This window comes from Eptesicus fuscus, chromosome 18 (assembly GCF_027574615.1).
Source record: "Eptesicus fuscus isolate TK198812 chromosome 18, DD_ASM_mEF_20220401, whole genome shotgun sequence".
Taxonomy (NCBI): domain Eukaryota; kingdom Metazoa; phylum Chordata; class Mammalia; order Chiroptera; family Vespertilionidae; genus Eptesicus; species Eptesicus fuscus.
Window position 1 is genome coordinate 52,431,403 of NC_072490.1, and position 14,948 is coordinate 52,446,350.

The following is a 14,948-nucleotide window of genomic DNA, read 5'->3' on the forward strand; positions in this document are numbered from 1 at the left end:
CCATTAGCCCTTACACATGCGAAATATTGCAGCGACCACACCTGCTCCATTCCTTCTTCAGGAACGGACTAAGCATCAAATAAAATGGGCATCTCAGTCATGCCTTCTCAGCCAAAGGATCTGTATTTCTACTCGAAGCCAACCAGATAAAGATGAACATGTAAGTCTACGTTCATGCCATGTCACCTGCAGCCCGTGTGCAGTGGAGGTGTCCTGGAGTACAATGCTAGTCTGATAGGTTATACTTCACTGCTTACCTTTTCAAACACATGTATTATATGTAACAATTCTGCCTCACAGCATACATTAATAAAGGTTCACTATCTTATAGTAACATAATTATACTAATTCAATAACTACACAAATTCAAATGCCAGAAATGAATAATAAGTAGCAAAGCAAACCCTTTCCCTTTAAATTCGTCCATGCCAAGAAGTAATTTTGGTAGAGCTTGGGAAAGACTCTGGTGTATTGAAAAGGAACATGTTTGTTCTGTCTTAAACTTTTTTTCATTTTGGGAAAGTAGTTAGAAATCCCACAGCCTTGAAATAGACTTTCTAAAACAGTAACCTTTATAGCCAGTTGATTCTTTGTTGAGATATCGAGGAGAGTGGGCTAGGGTAACACCTCAGCCTCTTTCTTAGAAAAATACACTTTTTAGGTATTTAGGATATATTCTGAGTTACACAGAGATTCCCAAACAAGGCAAGATCTGCTTTTCTGACACCAAAATCTGGGGAAATAATAGTCATAAAACACGGACAGTTTAAGAAAAGCTACTGATTTCCCCCCCTAATAATTTTATAATATGAGATTAGGGTTCAATAGGCAATTCTCTATGCTTCTAGAGTTTTCTCCAAGCTCCTGGAGGCAGAGGTTGTATCTTCATTTGAATGCTGCCTGACTGTGTCAAGTTCTGTTTTCAATGAGAGCAGAGCTGCGCCTCTGCCTTCATGTGGACACAAATCACTCTTTTGAACAAGTCTACTGACTTCCCTTCTGCTTTTGGAGACCTGAGTGCACTCGCTAGAAACTGGGTTCCCTTTTGAAAACTCACTGTGAAAACTGGTTGACTTTGCTACAACCCTCTAGAATGTGAACAAACAAGGAACTCATTTAAATGGAGAGCTGCCACGCCCCTTACCATCATCCTCACACTCTTCCAGAGGCTTCTGCTGCTTGTTCAGGCACCGAGGGTCTAACCAAGATGTTGTTTTTGTGTTATGGCTGAAATCCAGAAACAAAAACAAGAAATAGATTTAAAAAGGAAAAGCAAAGAGCTCAGTGACAAAAAAATTTTACGTTCTTGAACAGTTGCTCTTCAACTACAGATTCTTTGCGACAGCAAACCCGGACCAGAGAGCCCCGTCGGGAATTAGGAGGTGGCCGAGGGAAAGACTGGTGGGTGTTTTACTCAACGGAAGATATAGTCATCCCAGTATTGAGAGCTGAAACGGTAATCCCAGTTTTATTTTTGAAAAATGAGTTCCAAATGACACCCCTCGTCTATACTGTCCCTGGCTGACTAGACTTATTTTAGTCTTCACACTTGCTGAAGAGCAAACCCCAATGTATTTTAAATTTGCTATGACTTAAATCTTGAACGCTGGGATTCGCACAGGAGGCTGCTATTTCATTCACACCATTACATAAGACTTCTCATGACCATGGGAAACTACCTCAATTCATGCAAGTGGCTCAAGGCGGCTAATACATTTCATTAACGGCAGCGTCCCAAGTTGTGATTCAGACGTGCTGACCATGTGTCCCTAGATCCGGGTGAGGCCACGTGCCCCTTAGTCCGGATGAAACCATGCCCCTGGGTCCGGCCGAGACCAAACCAGAGGGAGTCGGACCTCCGTTACCACCATTTGTCCACCATTCAGAGCTGAGGGGTCAGTGCTGACATGTACACATAAGGAACTGGTGGACATTGAAATTGGTTCTCAAAAGAACTGTTGGTCCAGAAATAAACTCACTACAGACTGATCCATCTGCCTGTCAGCATAACTATTATTGCCCGTCTCACATTCAGTTCTCATAAGTATATATCTAGTGACATATGATCTCGCTCATCTAGGGGAAATGATGAACAACATAGACTGAGGAACAAGAACAGAACCAGAAGCAAGGAGGCATCGATCGGACTATCGGGCCTCAGAGGGAGGATAGGGGTGGGTGGGGGGAGGGGGAGAGTTCAACCAAAGGACTTGTGTGCATGCATATGAGCCTATCCAACGGTTAAGTTCAACAGGGGGTTGGGGCATGCGTGGGGAGGGGGGGGATGGGAATGGGGGGATGAGGACAAATATGTGACACCTTAATCAATAAAGAAATTAAAAAAAAAAAAATCACCCCAAATCACCTGACATAAATACACCCGGGCCCCGAAAAACTCGGAGAAGTTAACACGCTGCCCAACTGCCCTCTGGAGGGTATAACTCTAGACGAAGTGTTTCAACAGACACCAAGTGGGGCCCTGAAGGCCTGAAACTGCAGGAACATTTCCAAGGCCAGTGCCCTTCATCCTGTTAGAAACATCCCGGAATGACTGGCAGAACTGACCCGCACAGATCAATACTTGGGCACTGCGTGCAAGCTCAAGAGGGGCGCAGGGGCTGCAAGTCCAGGAGCTCATGCTGCAAACCAGAGACGGAAATTAAAAAGTAAAAATAATTTTGGGGGGAAGTTTAGGTGGTAACCTAAATTTTTTTGAAATCTGAAGTGTAGTTTGTAAATATGTTTTTAAAAATTGACACCCGTCTTTATCTTAGATTCAAATCTTATTAAATATTGGAAAATAAGTATGCCTCCAGTGAAGAACAGAATGTGAAAATATATCTAACACATCACCTCAGCTGGGATAAAGGAAAGAAAGGTATGATAGTAACAAGTGTCACCATTGATGCTACTGGTTTGTCTACTCAACTACCAGATCTGTGCTTTTACTATTACATGTTACCATTTTTTTCATTTTACAATAACCCTATGAGAGGAGCATTATTAGTATTAAAATGATCACTCCTCCTTTTACAGATAAGAAAACTGAAAACAAAGAGGTGAAGAAATTTGCCCCAGGACACTCGGCTGATACCTGGCAGAACCGGGAATTGAACCCAGGGAGTCTAAGTTAGAGATCATGGTCTACACTATCCCTACACAGTAAGACAGTAAAAATGCTCAGTGCTGGCAAGGAAGACTATGCATGATGTTTAAAAAAACCTTAAAAATTTTTGTGTGATAAAATTGCAGATTCACATGCAGTTAAAAAAAAAGAAAAGCACAGAGAGATCCCATACTGCCTTCACTCAAACACCACCATGGTAATGATACGTGGAATTGGGGGTGTGGACTCTTCCTTGTGGGTTTTTGTCCTACAAAGTTCGAAGAAATAAATCCCAGACTTAAATACTGAATGGTGGAATTCACACAGGAGGCTGCTATTTCATTTGGCCTAAAAGATCTATAATAATAAAAGCGTAATATACAAATCGACCGAACAGCAGAACGACCATCTGGACAACCTTCCAGATGACCACACTATGACACACACTGGTGCCAGGCCAGCCACGGTAGATGTGATGCAGGCCCTGCCATTGCCCCACGATTGCCCTGCAGATGGAGGCCCAGGCCACCCTCTGTGGGGAGAGCGATTGGGGGGCTCTGCAGAACCAGGGAACTGAAGGTTGTGGTAGCGGATGCGGGCAGCGCCAGGCCAAGGTGGGTGCGGGCGGGGGGTGGGGCCGCAAGGCAGCCGGGGCTGCAAAGTCCTACCCTTGCACGAATTTCATGCATCAAGCCTCTAGTTTTAAATAAAAATGTGGAAGTTTACTGGAAGCCTATACAAACTCCCCCTGGGGAGGGGTCCCCAACTGGGAAAAGCCTGTTTTCTCTCTCTCTCTAAAATGGGGAAAAAATCTAAATCTTGTTCTGAGTCTGTCTCCAGTTTATATATGCTGTGGCTGTTTGTCTGCACATGACCCTTTCTAATTGGATTCTTCCTTAATTTATGTCCCCTGTGCTTTCCTAATTGGTCATTCTCCTGCATAGTATCAGTTTCAAAGGTCAAAGTCCACCTGGTGCCCTCCTCTCTATCTCCCCCTGATTTTGCAATATTCCTCTATCCTCTGTGAATGTATACCTTCCTCCGCCTTATCTTTTAACATTTCTCCATTCTCTGTGAATGTATGCCTTCCCCTTCCCCTTCTCTTTTCTAGCTTCTGTAAAAGCAAGATTAGCATTCTGGCAGCTCCAAGCTCTCACCTATGCATTCCTCTCCCATGGACCCCCCCTTATCTCTGACTGCCTGTCCTGTCTCTAAAATTCTATCAGTAACATCTTGCAAAACTGTAGTTCAATGTCACATTCAGGACCCTGAAAACATTTCCTCCAACACAAGATCCTCTTGCTGCCTGTTACACCACACCTGGTTTCCTTCGAATTCCTCGACAAAAGAGCCATTTTTAAACCGTGGAGACCAGTAATCTGCCCGCCATTCTATAGTTTTGTCATTAAAAAATGTTATATAAATGGGACCACACATTATGTAAGCTTTTGGCATTGGCATTTTTCATTCAGCATAATCCTCGCTGAGATCCTTGCACATATCAGTGATTCTCTTTATTGCTGAATAGCATTCCCTGGCATGAACGGGTCACAATTTACCAGTGAAGGACATCTGGGTTGTTTCCAGTTTGAGGCTATTTGGAATAAATCTACTTAAACATCCATGTACGGGTTTTCCTGTGAATGTAGGTGTTCACTTCTCTGGGTGACGTTATAGTCGCAGCTTTAGTTTTTTACAAACTGCCAGACTGTTTTCTAGAATGCCATACAATTTTACATGCCACTGGCCATGCGTGCATGATCTAGTTTCTCTGCATCTTTGCCATCATGTAGTGTTGTTACTGTTTTTTATGTTAGCCATCCTGATAGGTGCGTGATGATACCTTCGTGGCTTTAATGTGCATTTCCCTAGCGGCTAACGGTGTTGAATGTTTCCTCAGGTGCTTACCTGCCACCTGTACGCCCGCTTCGGTGAGATGTACGTCCGTGTATTTAACTCATTTTCTAATAGGGCTTTTATTTTTTATACTGCTGAGTTTTGAGGGTTATTTATATATTCTAAATGCCTGTCAAGTTTCCGATGCGGGGTTTGCAAATATTTTTCCCAGTCTATTGTTTGTCTCTTTATCCTCTTCTCAGATAAACTTTCTTAAGCCAAAGTTTTCCATTTTGATGAAGCTGAATTTATCATTTGTTCCTTTTAGGGGGTCATGTATATGATGTCAAATCTAAGAATTCTTTGCCTATTCCTAGATCCCAATCTAGGAAAAATCTGTATATTTTTTAGTGTTTTCTTCCTAAGTTTATTGCTTTACATTTTACACTTACGTCTACAGTGATCTATTTTGAGTTATTTTTTGTATGAGGTGTAAGGTGGAGGTTGACGTTAATTTATTTGCTATAAAACTTCTCAAAGAAATACGGCAGAAAGTGACTGCCTGATGACTTTGAGTTAAGCAAATATTTCTTAACTAGTACACTAAAAGCACAAGCCACAGGGAAAAAAATTCATAAATTAGAAATTATTAAGTTCTTAATTCATCAAAATCAAGAACTTCCTGCTCTTCACAAGACACAGTTAAGACAATAAAAAGAAAATCCTGACTTGGAGAAAACGTTTGAAATCACAAATATAATAAGGGCATTGTATCCAGGATACATAAAGAACTCTTAAAACTCAACAAACGAAAAACTGCAACCCAACTAAGAGAAAATAAGCAAATGAGTTACCTATTTTTAATGGCTAAATATATTCTTAGTATATTAGACCATAATTTAAATATACACCATAATTTAGTTGTCTAACTCTTTAAAGAAATTATTGACCGTATGTTTCCTCAAACTATTCAGGCTCAATGACTAGGATGATACGCCAATTGCTTTTTTTGTGCAAAGCTTATTAAATTGTATAAAGAATTCCTCCAGCCTGTGATCAGTCCTTTCAGATTTATTCTGCATCTGTAGCTGCTAGAGAGAGGGAGGAAAGGGCATGAAAGACAGGGACAGAGCCAGGAAGAAATAACGGTATACTTTACTCTATAAAATAGACTTCTCCATTTTCGGTGTAGGCCATCTCCCAGTTCTCAGGTAGAGGACCTAGATTATCCTCTGTGGAAAGAGGTAGGTATTGAGGGAACTTCTGAGAAGGGTCCGTGATGGGAGCAGCGATGAGGCTACTATTCACAGGCGGGAGCGTTGCTTCTGGGAGGCTGTGCTCTTCTTGATCAGCAGAATCGGCTGTGCAATCGTGGGAGAGAGAGACAGAGGAAACAATCATCCATCAGACCCCAAACGGAGGCACGGCACCCAGTACTGTCTGCACCTCAAAGCCCTCATCCTCTCCTCCTTTCTGACCATTGATTATTCTGTTTTATTTAGATAAAGGTTTTTAAACAGAAACATCAAAATGATAGACCTCATTTATTTTACCTAAAAATAAAGAAGAGAAAAACATGCTCAAATGATACATTGCTCACAATCGTGGAAGTGTCAAAGAAGAAACAAATCATGACTCAAACCCTCAAGTTTTTTAAACTACAAAGGCCATAAAAAAAGAAAAGAGGAAGAGAAGGTCATCAAAACACAGATGAGCCCAACTGTCAGTCCGGGGGAATCATCTGGTTTCATGGCTCAAAAGGCTTTTGAAGGTGAGAAAGAAGTCCATGATGAAAACAGTGGCATTCTTGTTCATTTTGCATAAATTATTTAAAGCATTTTTTGGTAGACAGTGGCAAAGGTCAAGGATTCACCAATCAAGCTGGAAAGTATATAAAAGTTTACAATGCAGAGAGTTACACCAGTGAGTCAGATTTGAGTCTCTTTTGCAAAAGTGAAGAGAATGTTCCTGTGAAATCCAAGACAGTTCCCCCCCGAACAGTATTATGTAGGTGGATGGATTTGACTTGGGTCTTAAAAAGAAGCCTCTAGTAGTTGAGACTTATTAACCAGAAACATCACGAGGTGATGTCATCCAAGTATCCACAAATGCAATGCTGACATTCTGGTTGAATTTTTATAGAGGCCAATGTCAATCTCTATGGGAATGGAAAACATATAATCAGTGATGGAGTTACTTTCTCTCTCCCGTAGTGATTGTACTGTAGACATTTCTGACTTACTGAACGCAGACTGAGGAATAATGAAAGGCTGTAATTCGAATCTTTCTCTGATCAGCAGCTCCAATGACACACGTGAGAACAAAGGTAATCCAAAAGCTGGATGGAGGATGAGCCTATGACACCACCACAGCCACCAAAACCTCTGCACACTGAGAGGCTGTCTGTGGTCTTTCCTCCCTCTGCATCTCTCCCCTCTTCTGCTACCACCGCTTAGACCTCCCTTTAAAAACCATCTCCTTTATTCCAGGGCTCCGGGCACTGCCTCAAATTCACTGCAGCTCACACGGTGGGCCCAAGTCACACTCCTCTCTCTCTTGTATTTGTGATTGGATCAGGCATATGATCCAAGGCAAACCAATGAACATCAGGCATGAAAATTTTGCTCTTATTAATCAAGAGGTGGGCCCTGATGCTGAAGACATTAAGCTGATAGGTTCTCATACTGCAGGTGCAGGTGACCCTCTTGACAGAGCTTGCCAATCCTGCCTGACACTTAGGCCTACACAGAGGAAAGCAGAGATGAAAGACACAGAAAGTCACCTAATACCCGTGACTGAGCCTCTGATTTTCATGCCTGAAATCAAGGCTGCCCTTGGCCTCCTTAACAACTCAACGGCCTACATTCCCTTTAACAATTATACGTTTGAAGGAAGAAAGGAAGTTAGGTGAAGAGAGAAGAAACATTTTGAAATTACTAATCCATAAAGAATAAATTCAAAACTTGGCAAGGATGGAAAGATTCACTCTTACTTTGCTAGGAGCCAACATGTATTCATTTCTGGTATGCCTTTGGAAGGTACACTTTTCCCACTTACACGTACAGAAGAATCACCAGGAGAGATTGTTAACATGCAATCATTATGCTATTGCCACTCTAAAAGTGGCTGGTGGGTTGCTACTTAAAGGGGTTCAGAGTGCAAGATGCTTTGACACAGCTGGTTTGCTACACATATCCTAGACGGGGTAGTGTCAATTATTTGAAAGAATTTACATGAGTTAGTCTATGACAGGTTACCAGCCGTCACAGTTGTAGTTTGGTAAGTGAGGGGACATTCATTCAACACATTCCTTACATATGTGTTGAGGATGTCCCATCAATGTACATACTGAGACCAGTTCTCTGTGCATCCTATTGGCTTTCTTGGCATTAAGACAGGCATCCGAATAAGACAATCAGGTGCAACTGTTTTGTGCAGAAACTAATGATCAGACTGACTTTAGCAAAGATGATCTGGGCCCAGAAGTTTTCCTTTGATGCCAGGATTTCAAGTGGAGATTTTATGGGGACAGATTTTCTGAGGCATGGCTTCTAGAGACCGAGATTTTAGTATTAGAAAGAGGAAGAGCATCAAGACCTAGAGTCAACTACCCCTATGCGCTTTCTACCAAGAAATCTACTTAATAAATGAAGGACAAATAAAGGCGCATGCTCCCTGGGGCCCACTCAGAGACTTGGCAGGACGGCTTCACAGCACGTGATGCCGTAGGGCTTCTGTTTCGGTGTCTACATCTGTGTTTTGGGTTATATCATGATTTGCTCTTCTTATTTGTTGAAAGATGAAGACATTAAAATATTAGCTATTTTCAAATGAAATACTGACTTTTTAAATCTGCTTTCATTTCAATGAGAGCTACTAACTATAAATCCATAAAATATTTACAGAGTGGCCAGATTATTATGATCTCTGAATGCATAATAATCTGGCCACTCCGTGTATATATATATTAGAGGCCCAGTGCATGAATTTGTGCATGGGTGGGGTCCGGCCAGCCTGGCCAGGGGGAGGGGACATGGGCGGTTGGTGAGCCTGCCTGCTGGTCGAACTCCTGGTTGAGGGGACAATTGACAATTTGCATATTAGCCTTTTATTATATAGGATATACACTGAGTGGCCAGATTATTATGCATTCAGAGGTCATAATAATCTGGCCACTCTGTATTTCTAACTGGTTGAAATCACCTGCTTTCAATATGTAAAGGATGGCAAATTTCTCCTAGCTATTGCAGCTGTAAGTTAGCCACTGGCCTAGCCCATTCTAATAGTGAAAATGGCAATTTTCATGGAATCAAACTCTTAGAGCTGCAAGGGGACACAGACATGATTTAATCCTAACTGGTTATTTTGCAAACGTGAGAAGTAGATACTATGTTCATAATGAGAAACTACTAAGAACCAAGCTAGGATAGCAAACCAGGTCCCCTCCTGCTTTTTCCAGTGATTCTTACAGAGGGATCGGGCTACTGTTAGACAAGAAAGTCATCAAAAATGTTTTTAATTGCCATGTTGAGGAATTTTAGGTTTTTGAGCTTAAAAAAAAATGAGAAAACCTCAAGAGGCCCAAATAGGCTGTAGAAAACATTCACATAACACAAACTTTCCCCTAAATATTCCATTACACTTGGTAGCACAAGGAAGGAAATACAGTTTCAGGAATCTCCCCTTCCCTGGAATTAAGTCTAACCAAGTAATGCCTAAATGTGGTGAAGTCAGAATAGGTCATTACGAGAGAGGAAGATTCATGTGTTGCAAAAGGGTAACTCCTTAAGAACTATAACCCTAAAATATTAAAAGAAAATATTCAAGTAGAGGAAAAATAGAAGAAACAAGATATTCTTCAAAGTCGCAGCATCATAGATGGCAGTAACTCACCCATCATGCAGTTGTTACGTTCTGAGTTACTGTATAAGGTTAAACCCCCATAGAGTGAGAAATATTTTTGGACAGCTCTAGGTCACTGCACCAACCCAGGGAACATCCATCACAGCTTCTGTGAACGGTGCTTCCTGGAAATGTGCAAGACCAACAGTATAGCCATATCCAGAGGCCTGCCCTTGAAGACGCCTTCCTAAGTGTGGGGGCTGGCAGCCTGAATCTATACAAATAGGTAATGCAATGAGTAATGTGTGCCATCTAATACAGAGCGCATATGCAACAGGTAAGCAGGGCATTTATTATTTCCCATCGTATAGGGCATATGGTAAAATCTCCCCATGTTAATAGACATGTGATATAGTTCCACTCTAGCTCTACTCTCCAAGGTATGATGCAAATGATGCGAGCCTTCCAAAGGGCATCACTTGTTACTGAACTGTTAAACAAATTCTCATATTTCCCTTTGTCAGCCATCAGCCATAATAATGGAGCAGTGTCACACCAAAAAATTAATAGACAATATGCAGATAGCCTTCTGCACATAGTATTGAAGAGGCAGAAACAACGCTGGTTTTTCTCGACTCCCTGTCCCTTCTACAAACCTGTCCCTCCAGCCCCTTTCAGATATTTGGGTGACGTCAGAACAGTCTTGCGAAGCAACATGATAAATAGACGGGAAAAGACACCTCTCCCAAGCATTGTGGGGTCAGTATGAATCCTGGGGACCCTTCCTAATTCCTCTTGAGAACAGACCTTCCAGTTCTTTGCAAAAAGCCTCCCACCACCCGCTTCCCCCAAGTCCGGGGACAGGGCCCACCACCCGGGCTTTACCTGTGAAGCTGCTGTTCATTTCAGGACCGTCATCCTCCTCCAGCTCCGCATGCACTAGGCCAGCATTTTGCATGTCATTGTAGGACTTGGTTCGCTTGGGGGTCGCCTGCTTGGAGCCGGAGTGAAGGCTTTGCAAGGCATCCGTCGTGATCACTTTCCCACTGACCGGCTGGCTGGGAGGTTTGGGTGTCCCATAATAGTTTCCTAGGTGATGGAGAGACACATTTGCATGTTTCAGAAAGAATACTTTGTTGTTGTTCTTTTCAAGACTTCACATCCAACTGTTTCAGCACATTTTTGAAAATGTATTTAAGCTGGAAAAAAAACACAACACAACAAAACCCAGAACAGACTGTATTTGGCTTCTGAAATGGGTTGGAAAAGATGTCGTTGGTACCCAGCGAGGCATTTTAGAAGCTGGAAGGAAAGCTGCATTGTTTTGGTGCAAAGAACTTACTAGACTCAAAACAAAGGCGGCTGTGCTGAATAGCAACACTTCACCCTCATTACATCGGAATTTCAATTGGTCACCCGTTTACATATATGCACTAGCAGAATGCTGAATCCAATTGAGAGCGAGCCTCACAGGAACATAAAACATTCATTACCGGCTGCACCCTCACGGCCGACCAAGCGGAGGTCACCTTCCCTTCAGAAGGGGCTCCTCACGAGGGCGGGTTTTAAAAGGCAGGGCAGTGACCACCACGTGGCGCCTCTTTAACTGAGTGGCAGCTTAGCTCTCAGGGTCATCCTCCGTGGAACAACCTTGCCAAGTTTTAGCAGAAACTGTGTCAACGGTGGAAACCCGTATGAGTCATTCTTTTAGTAATTACCCATCTTTTCTCAGCCACGTTTCCCCAAAGTCTGGTTAAGATCCAACCAGAATGTGTTCCTGGGGGGGTACATGGATGGACTTTTTAATTTGAATAAGTGTGTACATTTTTAATGTGCACTAGAAAAAATAAAATTAGTAAGTTATGGTAGTAATACAAAGCTTACTTTTTTTGTTATTATTGTTAATCCTCACTTGACATTTTTTCCACTGATTTTAGAGAAAGTGGAAGGGAGGGGGGAGAGACACAGAGAGAGAGAGAAACACTGATTGGTTGCCTCCCACACGCACCCTGACCAGGGCTGGGTATTGACCCTGCAACCGAGGTACATGGCCTTGACCAGAATCAAACCTGGGAACCTTCAGTCCTTGGGCCGATGCTCTATCTACTGAGCCAAACCAGCTAAGGCCTAAAGGTTACTTTTAAAATTATGGACAGGGACAACAGTGTGGTGATTGTGGGGGGTGTGGGGTGGAGGAGGAAGAGGGCATAGAGAGGATAAATGGTGATAAAAAAATAACAAATAAAAAATTAATAAAAAATATTTTTGAAATTGACTTTTTTAGCTTACAGTTTAAAAAGGCAACTATCCTATATAATAAAAGGCTAATATGCAAATTGACCAAACAGCAGAATGACTGGTTGCTATAATGTGCATTGACCACCAGGAGGCAGACGCACAACACAGGAGCTGCCCCCTGGTGGTCAGTGTGCTCCCACAGGGGGAGTGCCACTCAGCCAGAAGCTGGGCTCACGGCTGGTGAGTGCAGCAGCGGTGGTGAGAGCCTCTCTTAGGCCTGGGGGGAGCAGGCCTAAGCTGTCAGTCGGACATCCCCTGAGGGCTCCCGGACTGAGGAATCCCCCCGACCCACCAGTGCACAAATTTTGTGCACCAGGCCTCTATATAGAATAAGAAATTAATCAACTAAATAAAGCACAGCAATAGTAGTGAGGAGTTTCCTTTTGAAAATTTAAGTTAAAAAGTATGCTTTAAAAAAAACCTGTAAATAGACATTATGTTCAGATACGAACAAAATCATGAAGGTGATTCATAAATGGTCAAAGTTGGAAAAATAGAGCTTATAACCAATACTATTCCGTGAGTGGATGATAAAAAACATCAACATTAAGAAGCCCTTGATTCAGTCCCCATCTCTGGGCTTCAGCGGAAGCCGGGAGGGCCAGGTGTACTGAGCCCTATAAGACGCGTCCTAAGCCAGGCTTGCTGTTCTGGCTTAGCAAAAAAACCTGTAAATCACAAGAAACTCCATTTCTTTCCAAGGGTCTCATCCTACTGTCTAACCTCAGATCACAATTACATAAAAAAATTTTTTTAAACATACATTTTATTATATAAGCACAAAGGATAAGGAGGCAGTAACTTGTGCATGAGACACAAGTGATGAGGAATTTGTTTCCTTTAAGCTTGATCTTTATAATTAAAACTTTTTCAATGAGTATTATCTATTTAAAATAGTTTCTGAGTCACCAAATTTATGCATATACACACCCACTCTCTTTGAGAGGGTGCAAGCGGTCATCGGGGGAACTCTGATCCTTCCAACTGGAAAGGGCCGCGGCTGATGGCACCAGGCTTGAACATGAGGCCATAGGCAGAGATCACAGACGCACATTCTGTGGCCTTTCATGGAAGGTGACAGATGTTTCCGTCTCTTCCCAAAGTCCTTCCAGGTTCCAACTTAAAGGCACAGGGACCAGCAGAACCAGCCGGAGGAAAGGCCCCATGTGTGTTTCAGGGGCTGCCCGGTGTGTGAGGAAGGAGCACACACAAGGGCCCCCACTCAGCTTGCACCGTCCCACAGCCACGGGCTGACTTTCCCACTAACCGAAGACTATCTATCAGAAAGGTTCAGGGAAGAAAGCTAACTTTGTAAAAATATTTTTTACAGTGAACAAAAGGTAGAGCTTTTATTGAATTTAATTCCAATTCCTTCCAATCACATCAAAACATCATCATGTGTATTTCCGACTTACAGGTTAAACTAAGGCAATGTGTATGTAATTCTTCCACCGAAAGGTGTGGAATATATTTTTACAATCATATCACTTTTTCAGGGCTATTAGACCGAAGTAATATTCGTAAAACCACCGTTATTTAAGAATCAGTAAAAACTTAGAAATCTTGTTCATGACAGAAATAAATGTTTAGAAAGTAAAACTTGTACCTAAATTTGACAAATGTGGATTTTCCTCAGTTTTCAAGTTTAGGTTCTTAAGGTAATAAATGATGAGCAGATTTCTAAAACACAACAAAAAGCACCCGCCCCAGAATCCACTCGTCCATAGTTGTTTCCTGTTTCTGGAAACTAGTTTACGATGATTGGAGACAGGAAGGTGCATCTCATTAGGTGGAACCACATGCAAGTGCTGTTGTAGAAGACAAACTGTCAATTACCAGCAATGCCATTTGGGTTGATCTAATGGCTGGGCATTCTCGGTGCTCAGCACACGACGGTGGTAAAGAATTAGAAGAGGCAGCCCCTGGTTCAAGTCCCAGCTTCTCCACTGGCTTGCGACCCTGGGCAAGTTATTCCACCATCCTGTAAAAAGTCTTGTTCTCTTCCGTAAAACCGGATCCTCGGAGTATCTAGTTTCCACCCAGCACACCTGCTATGAGGGTAAGATGAGGTGGTCCATTGGATGCCTCTGTCCATGCCAAACCGCTAGAGTGAGGCCTGATACATGCTTATTAATGTCCATAGTGCACGTTTCTAATCTTTAAACTGAGGCTGGTCACACCTTGTTGGGAGGATTAATGACAGTGTGTCTCAAGTGCTTGTCACTGGCAACCGGGTGTTATTCCCTGATACAAAGGAATAAGCAAGTGAGCCTGCCAAGGACCAGATAACCGCGGGCAAGTTTTGATACTTAATCTAATACATCCTCTGTGATAGGGAAGCTTCTCTCTGACCCAGCACCGGCCCTAGCGGCCTCCCAGGACTCTCGAGAAGCTCAAATGACTTTCTCGAAGGTGCCCATGAGCTAGAAGGTGTGGTAAGCAGAGGTGTTATTCCTCTGATCGCTCCAGCAGCCCTCACTGTCCACAGGGCTGCGACCTTTACAGAAAAGCTCTACCTAGTGGTTTTCTCATGGCAGAGGCCCAACTTTCCTTTCCAGATATTTTTTTCACATATTTAAAAAAACAATTTGAGTTAGGGACCAACATTTAAAAACGGCATGTTTCATATCACGATCTCCCCCATTTGCCAGTTACTGGCCGCTCCAGGGCCTCAGGCACCCCCTTCCCTCTCTCCCTCCCCTGCCTCCCCCCTCCCTCCCCCGTGTGCGCACATCCCCTCCCTCCCAGCCAACTCTCCACCTTGTCAATAGTTCGCACTCTGGTCATAAATAACCAGCCCGGCCGAGCCGTGGCACAGAGACAAACCCCACAGCACGCACCAGGGACTCCCTGGGAAGAATATATG

At 42.9% G+C, this 14,948-nt stretch overlaps 1 protein-coding gene across 1 annotated transcript in view; it reads right to left on the reverse strand.

Annotated features, from left to right (window-relative positions):
* MAGI1 (membrane associated guanylate kinase, WW and PDZ domain containing 1) overlaps positions 1-14,948 on the reverse strand; it is a 575,588-nt gene that overhangs the window by 87,776 nt on the left and 472,864 nt on the right. Inside the window, exons 4-6 of the mRNA XM_008146348.3 lie at positions 10,670-10,873; positions 6,102-6,303; positions 1,145-1,227 (exon numbers count right to left, since the gene is read on the reverse strand). Of these exons, the coding sequence (XP_008144570.2) occupies positions 1,145-1,227; positions 6,102-6,303; positions 10,670-10,873 (489 nt within the window). The remainder of the gene's footprint in view (positions 1-1,144; positions 1,228-6,101; positions 6,304-10,669; positions 10,874-14,948) is intronic.